Consider the following 17,986-nt stretch of genomic DNA (forward strand, 5'->3'; position numbering starts at 1 on the left):
TCAAACAGGCAGTCATCATATGGAGTACACTTGTATTCACCTGTCAAAAATTTAAAACATACAGCATTAACCCAATAAACACTTAACCAAGAACATTCAACAGAACACCATCAAGAATTAGCAATAATACATAAAATCGCGGTTTTATTTGATCACCATTGCAAACAATCAAGAGAGAAACAGAAACGACAATTGCAATCCACACAGAGTTATTCAATACATAATGATTATCTTTCCTTGGCCATCTCAGTTGAAATGTCTGATTCAACGACGCCAGAAGGTTTAATGAGATCTTCGACTGGGACTTTGATGACATCGCGACGTACACCCATATCTGAAACCAACCTGCTAATGCAATACATACCACAACCAACGGCTGCCAATCCACTAAAGCTGGTTGTCAAAAATCTTAGCGGGGAAGAAATGATCGCACTAGCAGCTGCTAGAAATGATGCTGCCTGTCCACTCCGACCAACACTGAGGCTAGTGCTAATAAGCAAACCAGTCTTGCAGTAGATTGCAAAATCTTCGCAGTTGTTCTTGAAAACGTTATAAACACCAAAACCATTTTGGAGGAGAAAAGAAGCACGATGAAGAACAACCTCTGGCGGGTCAGAAGAAGCAAGAGTGCAGGTTCCTCCTCGAGCTTGGACAACAAATAAGGCTGGCGAGACTCCGTACTCAAAGAGATGGAGATCGCCACCACAGAGGAAGCAGTCAATACAAGATGAAATCACACCATCAACTCTTGAGTGGTCACCACACTTAGGGCATGGATTTCCAGATGTTTGAGCCGATGAGCTGAAAATAACACGATCTAGGACAGTTCCTGTGCCAATTTCCTGCCCTGCTCCTCGAGTGAAGTGGATCACCATTTCATCACCCACATATATTCCTGAGGTTTAATAGCATGCATATAAGAAAGCTGATATTTACGGATTTACTTTTGTAATGGGCCAAAACTAAAAGTTCATGAAATTTTCATCATGAGCCACTGGTTAAAGAATAGATATTTTCAGTGCTGTGCACAACATGTAAGCAAATATTGTCCTAGTGATACTGGAACATACAAACAAAAAGGGTATCCAACAAGAATTAGTAAAGCTTACATATACTAGCATACAATTTGTGCAGCATGTTAGAAGAAAAGAGAGTTACACTCCGGATGTATTATAAAAAATCATACACAAGGGATGTTGATAAAACCCATTTCAGAGGTCAATAATATCCCAAATAACAATTGTTTGAGGTAACTCCAACAACAAGATTTAAATGAAAAATAAAACGGAAGAAGTTTCGAAGTCAGTTCACAAGATTCTAAATTCTGTCTATTATCGTTTAGGACTTACTTCAAAACCACATGAGGCAAGTGTAGAAAGGAGCCCTAACACCCCACTCCCCTACACAAGAAAACTGACCAAACCTCCCAAACACTGAATATTTGCACAATTTTTGCCAAGTGACTCTGCTATTACTTGATGCTCCCTTGAGTATCAGACACTCATTACATAATACATGTCTTAAAAGAAAATAAAACAAGCTAAAACGAAGATCCAAATATAGGCTTATAATCCTTTTAATAAATAAATTACAAAACTTCAAATTACTTCGAGTTCATTTAATTATATCTTTGATTTTTATTTTTGATTTCCACTAAGAGAACATAGTTTTTCATTTTTCAAATGAGTTTTTCAAGGAGAGAAAAACTGTTCCATATTTTACTTATATCCAATTTTAAGGCTGGGAGGAGAACACTCACATTTCAAACTATTCATAATATTCTACTTGTACCAGGTTTCAATTCCATTCTCCCCTTGAGTAACTTGGATTTAATTGGCACTAGCTATTCACGTCTATCTGTGATATACATTCCAAGGTGCATTCAATGCATGCTACCTATGAGAGTTTCCACGTTCTCCAAGCATTTCAGTTTACTGAAATACTGTGGAAAAATAGTGGTAAGGATAAAAACTGAACATATTATTTGCCTATTTATCTTTTTCAATTCGTTGATATCCTTTCTGATTAAATCATATAGAGCAAGCAAAAGAAGGAACATCTGACAGGAAAAAAGGTGGTATGATTTCCACAGAGAGATTCAAAGGTAGATGGAAGCCTTTTTTTCTTCCTCTTTTTCTTATCTTCAATTAAATAATAAATAGTAAATTAAAAGGATGCAGAAAAATAGATAGAAGAGGAAGATAAAGTTAAGGCATTTTCTTTTTTTCTCTCATTTTTTTGCCCCACCAAATGAAAGTATGAAACCAAACAAGAGGAAGAGAACAAATGTCAAATTATTAATAGGCTTTGGAGTTTAAAGGAGATAAATAGTCCTTGAGAGAATTAAATGCAGAGCAAACAATGCGTTGGCCAAAAATTCAGTTTCTGTAAAGAACAGATGTATTTCTGGATGTTTCTTTACTTCACTTAATTTAAATTAAAGGAACTAATTAGCTAACAAAGCAGCAATGATTGGGCAGGTCATTTTTGTATGAAAGAAATTGTTAGTAGATTAATCAAGTGAGGGAAAGAATGTAAACATTTTGGTCTTCAACACCACTTTACAATACCTTATAATTCAGTTCACTTTTCCAATCAGTGTACTAAGCACTTCAACTTACACATAAGCGAAAATATTGTTCAGAGCCCAGGTATAAAGTGCAAAGTGCAAACCACAAACATGAGCTTCATTTAATAAAATTTCTTCCAAGACTATTCTTGGTTAGATATAATAACGGGTTAGATCTTATGCTTGTCTAGTGTTTTCTAATCCTCAATTTCATGCACCCAGTAACAGGATCTTCTGGAATGATACCAATTTAATCAAAGTTAAGTGAATAAGTGGGCCATAGATCCACAGATTGGAATGCCTTTGTCAGTATACCTGCTGTTGTCCTACAGTCCTACTTGCAGAAATGATGAGATGAAAGGGAAATCAACTGAATTGTAACTACATTTCCAATTAAAAATCCCAGCTTAATAACACATTCTCCTAGCTTAATAACATATCCTATCCCAAGTGTAATAGGAATCCGTATATACGCTAGAAAACCAGGGACAACAAATGAAAAAGTCGAGCAAAATTTTAGGTTCAACAACAGGATTTCTAAATAACCTTCTTTGAAAGAACATATTTATTGAGAAGCACCAAACATGTCCAAATGAGGAAAGGTAAACAACAACAGAACTTGGGGAATGAGAAAATTAAGAGCCAAAAAGACTGATAGACCCCATAAATTGTCACAATATCTCGATAACCAAAATTTTAGATGGCATAGCCAGTTTCCCATGAAGTGGTCTGAATCTGTTTCCTTGTTCAAAAAATGCCCATTATTTCTTTCTAGCAATAACCAGCATGTACACTCATTCATCACTCAATCAATCATATCCAAAACTACACTATTAACTACTCCATTCACATCACAATTTCAGTCCATACTACTTCAATTCGCATTTTCCCTGTGCTCCTGCTTCCCTTCTCGCAACCTCCTACATGAAATTGATCACATTTTTGTATACCGAGACTAATAGCATTCCTATGTTGCATATCTCCCAACCCAAGCATCTTATATGAAGATCTCTTAGTCTTATCAACAAAGGCATGTCAACATTGATTCAAATGTCTCCATTTTGTTATGCTATGTTTTCATATGCTGTCATACATCAGTGATCAGCCCCAACATTCTCCTACATTCAATTTCTCCAACGTGTGACCTCCTAATATCAAAATCATGTGCACTACAAACATTGTGAGGGGGAAATGAACAGGGTTCCAGTAATTTAGGAGGATAATAAGCAAAACCCAGAAAGCCAAAAACACATAGAAACTCTATTCGATTAACCATTAATTGGAAATACAAAATCTAACATTATTTAGCAGGATCCAACATTCATATTTAATGGGTAGCAAAGAATTCATGATATCATCAATCGCCATAAATAAATAAAAAAATCGAAACTTTAAGAGCAAACAGTGGCATATAAACAAGTATAGTCAAAATGAAGGTGAGAAGAATGGCAGACCGTGGTGGGCGTAGATGAAGGCCTGCCTCCATGAGTAGATGTGATCTCCTGGCTTCAGTTGATCTCGAGAAATCTTGTTTGACAGAACTCCCATTCTCTCTCTCTCTCTGACTCTATTTCTCTCGAATCTCGATAGAGGGAGAGGAATAAGAAGAAGACCAAGATCGGTTTTTGCTTCCTCTCCTGGTTTGCTACTTTGCTTAGTCGTTACGGCTTTGAGACTTTCAGTTATTATTATTATTAATCACGAAATCTAATCTTCTAAACTCCCATTTTTTGGGTGAGACGATATAATTAAGTTGTCTTTTTTTATAATAATATGCTTTACAGAGTTATAATAGAATCCAATTGAGTGAAAATCCAACTGCCCACAATGTTCCCTTTTTATACCCCAAATTGTTAACTTCCCAAAACCAAACAATTTAATCTGAGAGCATTCACATTGGTATCTCTTAACAGATTCTCTATTTTATCTACAAAATACCACTTTTTGATAGTTTACAGATTCTCTATTCAACATACACTGCATCAGTATCTCTATTTTAAATCTCTATCGTATTAAAATATTAGTTTTATCTTATTTGAATATTTCTTATGTGTATTATATGATTTCAAGTAAGGATTAAAATGTTTACGAAATATAATCTAGTTTATATATTAATTTTAGACAAAACAATTAATTTTAATTTTAATAATATTTATTAATATATAATAAAGTAAAAGCAAATATTCCCAACGGTTATATTTCAAAAGTACTGATTCTTAACGGTTATATTTGAAAAGTAAATATTTTCAACGGTTATTGACCAATACGTCCGCATCCAAGACAGAGAAATACATACTCAACTTCAAGCTGACCTTGTGGAGCATTTGTGGAACATTCATAGCAATACTTAGTAATATTGTTGTTCGATATGTTTATTTTCTCGTAATGTTGTTCTTCGATTAAACTTCCGTATGCGTAAGCTTTTAATTTATATGTTATTAATTTAATATTTTCTATTTTTATTAATTTAACATTTGTGTTGTTATTTATATTTTAATATTTAGTTATTAATATTAACTCTGCTGCAGATGTGAATGAGCAGAGAGGGAGATATGAGAGTGAGCAGAGAGATAAGATGAAGATGAGAGAGAGTATGGAGAGATAAAGTTCAATAAAATATTAATTTTATCTTGTATAGATTATTGTAGCGTTGCAACAACTCTGGCGCAAAAAATAAATTGTCGGTATTATACAGTTTTTTTACCGATACCAATGTAGACCCATTTTTTAAGCAATCTTTCAATTTTACTCTAGATAATAACGACTCACACTGGTTTACAGATACCAGTGTGAGTGCTCTGAAATATACAAAATAATCTATCCACTTTATCATATTTATGAATTTATGTGTTTTTTTAAAATGGGAAAAGGGTGATTCGAACCCTGATTACCAAGTCACCAAGATGATATAGATACACATCATTTTTACCATTCCAACTAGTGACTCGGGTGTATTTTTGGATTTGATCCTGGACCATACCCTTCATATTTTGTACAAAGACATTTAATCATTTATCAAAAAATATTATTAATGTTATAGAATAGTAGTCCGGTTGGGGCACCCATTAGAGCTTGCATTGGTATCTCTTAATGGATTATCTATTTTATCTATTAAGATATCATTTTTGGCAATTTATAGATTCTCTATTCAACAACAACTAACAACTGCATTGGAATCTCTATTTTTAATCTCTACAACCTTAAAATATTAGTTTATCATTATTTGTTTATATTATTTGATTTCGAGTAAAACTATAAAAATTAAATTGTGTGTTATATACGTAAATTGTGTGTGAATGCTTAGCAATGTGTGTTACTATCACAAGTTACATATTTTAGATTTATGAACATGTCCAAAACATTACATTTGTCGAAAATATCAAGTGATATGCTATGTTTTGACATTGTCTCAAATGGTCACAAATAATGTTAGTAATGCAATTTCAATTTTTGACGGTTAAATATGATTTTTCGTCCCTCTACTATGCATGTGATTTCATTTTCGTCCTTAAATTATTATTTTTTTCCCAATTTCATGTCTCAAACTATGAGAAAGTACATATTTCATTCTTCAAGTAATGAAGTGACAGAAAAAATCATGTTTGAAATCTATGTAAAAAAAAATGACCAACGTCAACGATATTACCCTAAACTATAAAAATGAGGCATTTTTCATCCTTCAATTAAGTGAAAAAAAAATAAATGTTTTGTCCCTGAAATCATATTAAGGCATATATTGCAAGAATGCTATATTTACATCAAATTGTTGCAAAAATCAAAATTTGTCAAACTACAAAATAAGCTCTAGTAGAACCTACGAATACATATTAGAAATAATTTCATGTAGTTTCAAAATAAGCCATTTATTTTTTTTTCTTTTAGTAACTTTTTGATATTAGAAATTATAATAAAATTTCTACCCACGTTAAATCATATGTTCCAAATCTCAACCTACAAAAGTCATGCATCAATTTGTTTTCTAAAAAAAAAAAAGACCCAAGAAAGAAAGTTTTGAAAAGATGTATTATTTTATAATATAAAATAAATAAAAATAAGCTCCTAATAATATTTTATTCTCATAACTTGTCTTAACACTTGAATTCTGTAGTGGGATATATATATATAGTAATTCTCACATAAAGATCCAAAGTAAGAGTGTAAAATAACACCCTTGATTTAAAATATGTGGGACCCAAAGTAGCGGACCCCACTTATCATCTCACTCATCCACACCATCAAACATATAAGGTGCAAAACACAAACTGTGATGACATCTTTCCACTCATTTCCTCACAAGCACCCTTTCCTTTGCCTTTGTTGCCTGCAATATGCACATAAAAAGTGTTTGATAATTGTCATTGAAACAACAAAACTAAATCCTTAAAAAAGAAGTAAAAGAAGATTGCACATCAAGAGATGTTGAATATTGAAACCTGTTTTTCCCAATCAGTGAAAACACTGATGAGAGAAAGAAGTGTTGATTGCACAATTGAACCAGCTACTATTCCAATCCACAGGCCTTTCCCTCTTAAATGTGCTACAAAACCAAGTAGAGCACCCACTGGAAGTCCAACCAAATAGAATGCTCCAAGATTTATGTATGCCCCTATGTGTTGCCATCCACATCCTCTAGCAACCCCTGATGCCAAGAATGTGTACTCATGGTTCAGATCAAAAGTGTCGAGAAAATCGCCGTTCCAGGAAACTGAAAAATGGACTAGTTTATTCACCTGAAAGGACTGCTTGTAAGCTGTCTGTGATTATTGAGAGACAAAGGAAAGGAGTCATGACTGCAATGTAATGCTGTATTTGCCTGTCATTGCTGTAAGCAAGCCCTAAAACGTTCCGGCTGCAGAACAGGCTTGCGCTTACAATCACAGCTTCTATGGCCATTGCTGCTCCAACTGCCACTCTAGCCGATCGAGGGTTTCCAGCTCCTAGTTCATTGGAGACCCGAATACTGTAAATTGAGTCCATAAATTGGTCATGTGGGTATTAACTAAAATGTAGTTTTGTGTATTCAGGGAAGATTAAAATGTCAAGAAATCAAAGACCTTGATGCAGCTCCAAATCCGTAAGGTACGGTGAAATGCAATGTAGAGATTGTAAGGCTGGTCACAGAGATTGAAGGATTTAGACTCTGGTTAATCAATAAATTTCATCAATGTGTGTCAATGACATGGTGGTGATGATGTGAATTAAGCATACCATATAGAAAGCACTGAAGTCTCGAGCTGCGGATTTGATAAAAGGCCAGAGGACAATGTTAGCAGCTCCATTGACCACCATTTCAGACTAGAATCATCCACACAAAAGAGCAGTCAAAACCGGAATTCTGAAATCGATCATTGAACAAGACAATATTAGTTAAAAGAAGGAAGACTATTACCAAACCATTACAGCAGAAGGGACAGCAAGGCGAAAGAACTGTCCGAGACCAAGCAAAGCATCTCTCGACAACGATGCACGAGTTTTCTCGCAGGCTGAAGAGTATGACATATAGAGCCCCAACACTAGTACATTCAACCAAGTCGACAAACCGTAGGCGATGGCTGCACCGATACTTCCTAAATCGAATTTAAATACAAGAGTCCAACAAAGAACTGTATGGAAGCAAAGTGTGGACAAGGAGGTTAGCATCATTGGAAGGATTAAACTCTGTGTCTGCAAGTAACGTGTTAGTGGTTTAAGGATTGCACTTCCAAAGAGTGCAGGGATTAGCCAGATTGCGTAGTTGCGGGCTTCGTGTGAGATTAGGGGGTCTTGGCCGACAACTGGTAAGAGCTTGTCCATGAAGATCCACAGAACACAGACTGGGGGACAAACAAGAAGAAGAGATATCATGGCACTGTAAGTATAGATTCCTAGCTTTTGATATTGTTGTGCTCCATAAGCTTGACCACATAGTGTCTCCAATCCACCAGCCATTCCTGACTGCTTGACATTTTCAGATTCAGTATTTGTCATTGAAAATTATACGCGTAATGTACGAAATGAGGGAAGAAATGAACTAATTTGTTCTGCTAAAACCTTTGTTTTGCCCTTTAACATGGTCTTGTGCATGAAAATGAACTAATTTAAACACAAATGCCGTGTCGAATTAAACGATGGAAAATGAAAGAAGAAAGAAAATACTTACAAGAAGACTGAATCCGGTTACATTGGTGAGAGAGGTAGCAATGGCTACACTAGATAGCACGAGCTGACCAAGATGTCCAACCATAACTACTGATACAACTTGCAGAAGATACTGCAACACACTCACTGTCACCATTGGAGCTGCAATATAGCTTACCTTCTTTAGCTCTTTCACGTACCCGCCACTGCATCTTTTCTCTTCAGTTTCTGCCATATCTCTTCTCTTCCTATAGCAGTGGTAAGCTAGGGACCCTATATAGAAAATACAACCATCTTTTCAACACAATATACATACATTATGCTCTTGTTTGTCTCTATATATGAAGACAGGATAAGAGAAATAAAAAAAATAAAAAAAGTCAACCTTGTTTGTCTCTTGTGGACAGGATAAGAGATATTTTTCAGGTAAACAACTCTCGTGCACAAGGATTCCGCAGTGGGCACGGAGTCGGGGACATGCAGAATGTACGTAGACCTTGCCTCCACATAATATGTGGAGAGACTGTTTATTGGAATTGAACATGAAACCTCTAGGTTGCACCCCTGCAACTAACATCGGATCACATGTTCACCTGTAAGAGAAACAAATAAAAAAAAAAGAAGATGACAAATCAGCAGTATTGACAGCATACCTGCAGGACCTTCAAACTATTCTAAACCCTTTGTCTCAAATCATAATGACAATGTGCCTATTGTTTGCAACATGCAATCATCTACCTATACTTCATTAAATAGATGATTAAAAGAAGGAGATCGAGTTGGACGAGGAAATCAATCGAAGGAAGCTTTGGACTATTATAAAAAGGTGAAGGAGGGTCGGAGAGCCACGTTCTCTCTAGCTTTTATTTGTCGCATTCTCTCTAGCTTCTCTCTTTGTTCTTGTTTCGTTTCATGGCTTTCTCATATTTAATTTTCATGTGTTTGGTTTGTAACTAAATCTCTTTGCTAGGGTGCATGACAATTACAAGTTATTCAATTTTATGAGTATACAATTTTGATTCATCAATTCTTGTTTTTAATCTCTGTGCTTAAAAGTTTATTGTATTTTTGATTGCTTGATCACCATTCAAATTTGCACATGTAGACTAATCTAGCCAAGACTAACGAACAACCAAAATTCATGTCTTAAAAGATTATTTGGTTGAGATAGTTCTTTTAATCTTAATGGCTCATTAGCTTTGGATTAACAACTACGACCGAACATGATTAATTCGTTGTTTAATGATACTTGTTGACACTACGACCGAACGGACTAAGATAATTGAGAAACAATTAACCCCTGAATTGGAGCTGATATTGTATGCTTGATCTTTATGACTTGTAATTGGATTGCTTGGTGAAATCACTACCCTAGCCTTTTCTCCTATTGTCTACAAAATCTTCAGCAATAATATCATTTTATTTTTCTTTCTAGCTACATTCTCTTTTCTCTCTTTTATATTCACGTAGTTTATTGAGTTAGGTAATACGATTAAGCTATACTTGTTTTGTAGAATTCGACGTCAATCAATTTTTACGAAAAACATTACAACACGCTTATGGTAAGAAAACTACTGACAAATTCTTCCTCAACGACTGCAGCAAGTCTCTAGCACGCAATTCCCATGACTGGTCGACACCTTTTATTAGCACAAAAACACCTGAATCTTCTCAGAGCTTCATCTGTAATCAAGAAATAAAAAAAAAAATAATTAGTATTTAGCATAACCAACCCATAAACCTTTTTCAGTATCCGCTCTTCCTATACATATATAGTGTATGTATGTATTGCTGAACCGAGGAATCGAGTTCACAGTTAGCTAGATGATCAGTCACATGTCTTTTTCTAGAAACTACTAGCTAACGTTGTTATGTCCTTGACTAAAATGCATGATCTTGGTAAACACCCCTTATCCCCAAGACTCCAACAGTTGGTGAAGTCGGGGATAGACAGAATGTGCACATACCGCACCCACATAATATGTGGATGCTGTTTGCAAGAATTGAACTTGTGACCTCTAAGAACTCTACCACTGGGCCACCTTCTCGCCTGTGGCAAGGATTTGGGGGAGCTAACGTTGTTATGTCATTGCTTCCCGCGCCTTCAAGATTGGAATCAAGCTAGAGACCTTCTTATGGGGACAATCCATGGCAGGACCCAAATGATTCTGTTCAATGTGACTACACAAAACTTCCCAAGTGAACAAGGATTTGGGGGATCTGGGTATTAATTAAGTCAATAGAGCTTTTATTGAGGAAGTGGCTAAAAAAAAAAAAAAACCAAACCAGGCAAGTCTGATTAGAGTCCAAACAGAGAGACAAAATGGATAGCATCTGCAGGAGGGGCCGGACTATGATCAATATATGTTAATCTTTGAAAATCACAAGAAGAGGACCAGTTAATCATTTTCTTATTCACCGCAGCTGGTCTAGGAGTCTCCGGGAGATTGTAGTCAAAATTAGGGGGGTTCAGTAAGTGATGTGCAGTTCATTAGAAGATGAATTAAAGGCTTGAGGCTTTTTAATTGTTACTAAAAAAAAAAAAAGATCACCTGTAACTCTAATTCCTCTTGCTACATAATGAACAGCACCATAAATCACCAGCTAAAGCAGTAAGAAGACAAAGTAAAGATTTAAATAACAAGGCAGGTAACAAATACCTCAATTTTTATGCTGCAGTCTCCCACTTTCAGCACCGGCATAAGGATCAATAGTGACATTTATTACAGCTGGCTTTCGTGCAGAGAAGGATTCAGTAAGGGCAGACTTGAGTTCATCAGGAGTCCCAACAAGATAACCCTTCCCACCAAAAGCTTCAATTAGAGTGTGATAAGCAGCACAAGGGACAAAAGACGTTGGCGCAGGATCTTCTTTGTAAGGCCCTGTTATTTCTTCAGGACTCCTCCGGTCACCACCGTAAACACCGCCATTGTTGAAAACTATTACAACCACAGGCAACTGATATCGAACCAATGTCTGCACAGTTTTCAGAAGAATCACAAACCATTGTCAACATGAATATGCATCATTAAATAACCAACTATCCAAACAAAAACCTAGGGGAATAAAGACACTTTTGTCACCCCAAATGAAAGCATAAAAATAGCAAGGATAAATGTTGTTTAAGAAAATTTAAGAGATAAATTCATGGACAAAAATGGAAAAACTTTGAATAGCTAACCAATCAATTATGATTGGTTTGAGAGGGTATGGAGGTCCTCATTCCAATAAGCATCGTTAAACATATCCAAGCTTCTACTATAAACCTTTTCTTCTTTTGTAATGCCAAAATTTTAGGTTGCATCCCTACTCAATGGCCATACTATCCCTCTCTCCCCGGGGTTGGCTGCCCAATCCTAAATCTTCCCATTTCAAGATCTCAGGTTCAATCTGGTAAAGTAAATTTATAATGATGAAAATGTTATTAACAAAGCAAGATAGCTTCTAAAACAGTGTTTAGCATATTGCCTACCAGTAATAGGCCCTTTAAACCTCATTCTGGTATAGTATCAAGGTAAGGCTGTTTCTATTTCTATATACAGCCTGGGTTCCACAAGTAACAATGATAAACTCATGGGACTTAGAGCTGTCATGTAACCTGAAGGGTATTTTATCACTCAGACATCAACAGGAGGAACTATCACAGGCATCCTGAAATATGGAGAAAATATTGATAATCCATTTATATATCTAAGCTTACTCACTCAAACAGAGTCTATCCACTGTGAACAGCAGCAAATAAAACGTCTCAAAAAACATGTTTATTCACATCCAAAAGTGCCCAAGCCTGTCTGTATGCTACATTATCATAGTTCATCAATCAATCATCTGATAAAACTGCTTATTTAAAAGCGATTACCATAAAGAGAAAATCATTCAGAAGACAGTAGTAAAAATGAAATCTAAGCCTACTTTCTCACCTACATAGCAGATTTTAAAGAAAATAGAGATTCTTACAGAAGTAAACATCATCATTAGTAGTAAAGGTGAAGTCACATCAGGGTGGAAAGTATGTTGGTCCTTTTCAAATGAGAATCAAGTAAGAAAATCTGAAAATATGTAACGGCAATTCGGGCGAAACTGAAGTGGAAAATTTGTGAAATCCCGTATTAAAACCTACTATTATAGCTACCTCGTTATTATAACATATCAGGGTGAAAGAATATCAGTACATGCATTCGAGTGGGGGGCATACCTCAACTTCCATGGCACTGAAACCAAATCCTGAGTCCCCTTCAACCGCTACCACAAGCCGATCAGGTGAAGCAACCGCCGCTGCAATGCAATAGCCCAATCCGACTCCCATTGTCCCCCAAGTCCCAGCATCCAATCTCGTTCTTGGCTCCGTTTGCAGAAGCACTCCCCTACCGACATCCATGGTGTTCGCCCCTTCAGAAACCAGAACTGGCGCAGGGCTTCCCATTCCCACAATTACATCTCTTATGATCCTCATTGGTGTTAAGAAGTTAAATGGTACAACATCCTTTCCCAATTGAGCCTCCATTTTTGCCACATTTTCCTTGGCCTTGTTGGTAATCGCCTCCACCCACAGATGTGACCTCCCCAAACAAAATGGATCATCCTTAATCTCTTTGTTTATCATCTCCAACACCAGTGTTGCGTCTCCGACCAAACCTAAATGTGGCTTCCTTAGCTCAATTTCTTCCTTACTTACGTCAACCAAAATGAATTTCACATCTTTAGACCACTTTGGCGGCTCTCCAAAATGCAACAACCAATTCAGCCGGGCACCCACTACAAGTGCAACATCACATTTACCAATGGCTAGCGACCTCGCCGCGGTTGCTGCAAGCTCGTGGGTGTCAGGTAACAATCCTTTCCCCATTGGTGTTGGCAAAAAGGGAATACCAGTACTATCAACCAGCTTCTTCAATTCATTCTCTGCTTTCGCATAAGCCGCACCTTTTCCACACACAATCAATGGCCTTTGCGCCTCTCGAAGCATAGAGACTGCTTTCGCAATCTCAAAACCCTCCACTCTCGCGACTGACTCCTTCTTTCTGGACTTCTCTGCCGCCAGTATTAAACCCTCCGCCTCCGATTTTGACACAGTTTGATGCAACACATCAGAAGGAATGTCCAAATAACACCCACCTGGCCGGCCCAAGACCGCGCTATCAAGAACTTGAGCAACACAGTCCGGTATTTCGTTGATCTTCCTCACTTTAATTGAGAACTTCGAGAAGGGTTTCACGGCTTCAATCTGGTCAAGCTCTTGGAAATCGCCGCGGCCGGCGTCCTTCTGGTCACAGGAGCCGGATATCATAACCAAGGGCCAAGTGTTAGCCATGGCATTGGAGAGGCCAGCTAACCCATGGACGCAACCCGGACCGGAGACAGTGAGGAGCAGCCCCGGCTTGCCTGTAAGGTAACCGTAGGCAGAAGCGGCGTATCCCGCAGACTGCTCGTTGTGGAAAGCGATGAATCGGATGCCGAGAGAGACAGCGCTATTCGCAAGTGAAGTAACGGGGATTCCCACCACACCGAACATGTGGGACACGCCAAAGCGTGCCAGGGATTTGGCGGCAAGGAGATTGCCATCGACAGTCGCATTTTGAGAATCGTGTGAATTTGAGGGCTGATAGTCGGAGTCCGCCATTGGAGTTGAACTGTGGAAGTGCAGAATTTGAGTAATTCGGAGATGACGGAGTCGCGGAGTGTCCGGCGGTTAAATAGGCGGGTGTACGCTTACCTAACACGACGGCGTTTCCGTCTTTTTGTGTTTTGTAGAGTTACGAGACGTGTTGAATGTTGCGGTTTGAGGAAGCAAATTTGATGTGTGTCCCGGCGCTTTTAGGAAAGTCCATTGGAGTGGGCCGCAAAATTTGCACTATGATTTACGAGGGTGTTTGTCATCCAATGCGTTCTATTTTATATTACTAAAAAAAAAGTATTTTTTGGAGAAAAAAAATTAGTTCTTTGATTCAGTGTTATCAGAATTGACCCACACATTGTGGATGAGTATGAAAATGGTCTTTGTAAGTTGTTTTTTTTTCAAGAAAGCCCCTCAATTTTGTTTTAGATCAAAAAAACTCTTGTACTTACAGGAACGATAAACATTAACTCTTCAATTAAGATTTCAAAAAAAAAAAAAAAACCTCAGTACTTATAAGAATGGTAAATGTTAGCGCTTTTGTCAAGATTATGTTGAAATCAATTGATTTGGCACAACATATCTAACATGACATTTATTTGAAGAAAATTAAAAATTAGGTGTAAAAGATTACATGGCTATCAATAAAAAAAACAAAAATCAAATATAAAACAAAAATCAATCTTACCTCTTCGGACTCTTCCTATCCACCCTCTAGTGGACCAGTACAGTGCAGATCAAGAGAAGATTACTCACTTGCTTCTTCTTCCCTTGAAATCCACATGAAAGAAGATTACCCACTTGCTAGTTCCACATCCATTTGCAGCGGTGCTGATCCGAGGTTTGAATGTGAAGTCGGTTACGCTTCCAAGATGAGGTCACCATCTACCAATCCCAAGATTACCCACTTTAGATGAGATTGAAGAATCATTTGATTTTGGGTTTTTGATTTGAATTTGGGGTTTGGTTCCTCATGGGATTTCGCCGGAGATGGAGTGTTGCCATCGGAGATGATGATTATCATTTTTCAATTTTTTTAATTAAACTTAAATGACACGTGTCACCATTTCATTGGTCAATTCCACATGTACGCCACATCAGAAATGAGGAAATTTACACTTAACTGCCAAATCAGTAATTTTTAATGAATGTTTGATGGAAGGGTTAAAGGTTTAATATTTTTATAGGTACAAAGACTTTTTTGATCCACAACAAAATTCTAGAGCTTTTTTGATCTAAAAAACAAAGTACAAGGGTCAATTCTATACTTATCCCCAACAATTTTTGTAGGTTCAATCGATTCGTTTGGAGAGTCTGAGCTTATCAAACCTCGTACCCTAAATAGGGTACAAGATTTCTCTATTTTAAGTTAAAAAGTTATTTTGAGTTACCAGTTTTCTGACACCCTCATAACCACACACATCCCATTTTGATAATGTTGTCATTATATATTGATATAAATTAATAAAACTAATATTTATATTCTAATTGAATAATTTTTATATTATTTCAAAATCATTTATTTAAAAAATAATAATTAAAATACTCATTATTTAAGTTACAACATTTCAGCTATCATTCGAACATTTTCTCACCACCGCACATTTTAACTACCATTCAAACATTTATTCACCATCACACATAACAAATAAAGAATGAAGGGTCTTTTGATTATTATATCATTATACAACCTTTGATTATATAAGAATTATTATAGACATTTACTTGTTCATTGCAAACAAGCCACATTTTACAATTATGCCAAAATACCTATTGCAAAATACCTGCTCATGGATCAACATATATCTCAAAATACCAACCTTTGAGGATAAAATTCATGGTAGCAAAATTAGTTCAATGATCAAACTCAAAGTGCAATAGCTCAAACTAATGAACAAATTGTCCAAAACAGAAAAACTAAAACACGTATCACATTGTTTAGAAACTTACCAATGCAATATCAATGTCATAAATCCATTAATGATGCATATAGAAGTATGGTGAAATTCTTGGTATAGCTCAATTTCCATTTAACGATTAAAGTAAGGGAGGCTCGAGGGCAAGGAGATCACATATTTCACAATGAAAGAAAAGAATGATTGGAGCATGTGGGAATCACATCTTTCACAATTTTTGTAACTAGATAAACTTCTCTTTATAGGTATTCTATGATTCATATATATGCTAATGATAGACTATATTTTAGTACATTGATATTCTATGATGTGTTGTTCACTAGTTATTTTGGAATAGTGTTTTTTGGAATATCACTTGTTTTTATACATAGTTTCTCTAGGAAATAAGTATAAAATACAAGTTTCAACTTGTAATATTATTATTGTGTTTTATATTTTGTATCTTGCTTTTCATAATTTTTGTAAGTCTTAAAAAATTACGGTGTTGTGCCATATTAACATGTTTTATAAGTAAATAATAAACATATTTTAATTTTACAATGAGAATTTTAAAATTATGTCAACAATTTAATTAGTTATTGTATTATTTTATATTTTTTTCAAAATCTGTAAAATCTTATGGTTTTATAGTTCAATCTTCTCAACCTTCCATCGATCTTATATAAGAGCACGATTTTGACAATCTTGAATGTATGGCCAGGGCTTGAAGGCCAACACATAGTATTCCAAAATATGATAGTGATCTTCTAAAAAAGGTTAAGAATGCTAGATTTGTTGACATACATACATATATAAGGAATTCTCAACTACAAACTTAAAATGCGAACCCATATTTTCACCTTTGATATATATATATATTCTTACATAGGATTTAAAGTAAGGGTCCGTAAGAGCATCTACAATGGGCTCTTGAAAACAACAATATGAAGAACCTGAGATACTAATTTGTAGTGCTACTAGCCCACAGTGGGATAAAAATGACACTTGCGTTTTACTTGAAACTTTCCATAGACTAGAGATATGGAGTGCCTATTGAGGATAAAAATTGAACCCACAAGGCCAATACAAACGAGACACATATTTAACAAATTCTAAATCATTTTTTTACCTTCTTTTCTACGCGCGTTTGCGTATCTATTCCTCTTTCACATTTTTTGGGTTTCTTCCGTCGTCATTATTGTCTTCCAGATTCATTCCAGAGACCAACGACTCCGCCCCTCTATCTTTCAAACCAGAGGCATGCATTTCTCATACTCATTTCGTCAAGGTATGAGCACAATAATTTTGTTTCATTTCCTTCATATACTTCTCATTTATTTAGATATGATACTACTTCTGATTTGTCTCAATGTTGGTTGTTCATATTGATTTAGTCAATTTTGAGATATGTAATTATGAGATTGATGATGAACCCTATTTTGAGTCCATAATAGAGTTTGATGTTTGTGCTTTTGGATTGATTTGGTTTGTTTTATGTCAGGGTTTTTCTTCTCTTGATAATCATATGGCTCATTAAGGGTTTAGGAATGTGTGTAGGTTCTATTTAATCGATTTCAATTCAAATTTAGGTTAAAAGTTATGATGTATGAAGTTGTATGCTTCAAATATTCTATTTACTTCACTGATTTCATATTGCCGTCATATCCACTATGTTAAATTTGATACTTTTTGCACACATGCTGCTTTCTTTTACCAACAGAATGATATCATATGTATTCCAAGTTTTTAAAATACAACGTCAATGAATCGAATCAAACTTCAAACTTCCAT

General features: G+C 35.9%; 3 protein-coding genes across 5 annotated transcripts; all 3 read right to left on the bottom strand.

The window, feature by feature from the left end:
* Positions 1–16: 16 nt before the first annotated feature.
* On the bottom strand, positions 17–4,241 carry LOC119994444. Its single transcript, XM_038841231.1, has 2 exons — positions 4,024–4,241; positions 17–895 (listed from the first exon to the last, which is right to left on the bottom strand). Exons 1-2 carry the CDS (start codon positions 4,115–4,117, stop codon positions 228–230), a joined length of 762 nt encoding a protein of 253 aa, XP_038697159.1. The 5' UTR covers positions 4,118–4,241; the 3' UTR covers positions 17–227.
* Positions 4,242–6,644: 2,403 nt separating this feature from the next.
* Positions 6,645–9,330, bottom strand: LOC119995083 (protein DETOXIFICATION 14-like). Of its 2 annotated transcripts, XM_038841456.1 has the most exons (8): positions 9,072–9,329; positions 8,709–8,959; positions 7,959–8,503; positions 7,778–7,864; positions 7,624–7,680; positions 7,300–7,529; positions 7,003–7,208; positions 6,645–6,890 (listed from the first exon to the last, which is right to left on the bottom strand). In XM_038841456.1, the coding sequence occupies exons 2-8, from the start codon at positions 8,919–8,921 to the stop codon at positions 6,852–6,854; spliced, it is 1,377 nt and encodes a 458-aa protein (XP_038697384.1). In that variant the 5' UTR covers positions 8,922–8,959; positions 9,072–9,329; the 3' UTR covers positions 6,645–6,851. The 2 variants fall into 2 exon arrangements, with proteins under 2 accessions (XP_038697384.1, XP_038697385.1); XM_038841457.1 differs by lacking the exon at positions 7,778–7,864 and having other exon boundaries at positions 9,072–9,330.
* An 848-nt stretch (positions 9,331–10,178) lies between these two features.
* LOC119995081 (2-hydroxyacyl-CoA lyase-like) lies at positions 10,179–14,420 on the bottom strand. Of its 2 annotated transcripts, none has more exons than XM_038841454.1 (3): positions 12,882–14,420; positions 11,347–11,662; positions 10,179–10,369 (listed from the first exon to the last, which is right to left on the bottom strand). In XM_038841454.1, exons 1-2 carry the CDS (start codon positions 14,304–14,306, stop codon positions 11,348–11,350), a joined length of 1,740 nt encoding a protein of 579 aa, XP_038697382.1. In that variant the 5' UTR covers positions 14,307–14,420; the 3' UTR covers positions 10,179–10,369; position 11,347. The 2 variants fall into 2 exon arrangements, with proteins under 2 accessions (XP_038697382.1, XP_038697383.1); XM_038841455.1 differs by lacking the exon at positions 10,179–10,369 and adding an exon at positions 10,964–11,136.
* Between the last annotated feature and the right edge of the window lie 3,566 nt (positions 14,421–17,986).

This window comes from Tripterygium wilfordii, chromosome 3 (genome assembly GCF_013401445.1).
Source record: "Tripterygium wilfordii isolate XIE 37 chromosome 3, ASM1340144v1, whole genome shotgun sequence".
NCBI classification, from domain to species: domain Eukaryota; kingdom Viridiplantae; phylum Streptophyta; class Magnoliopsida; order Celastrales; family Celastraceae; genus Tripterygium; species Tripterygium wilfordii.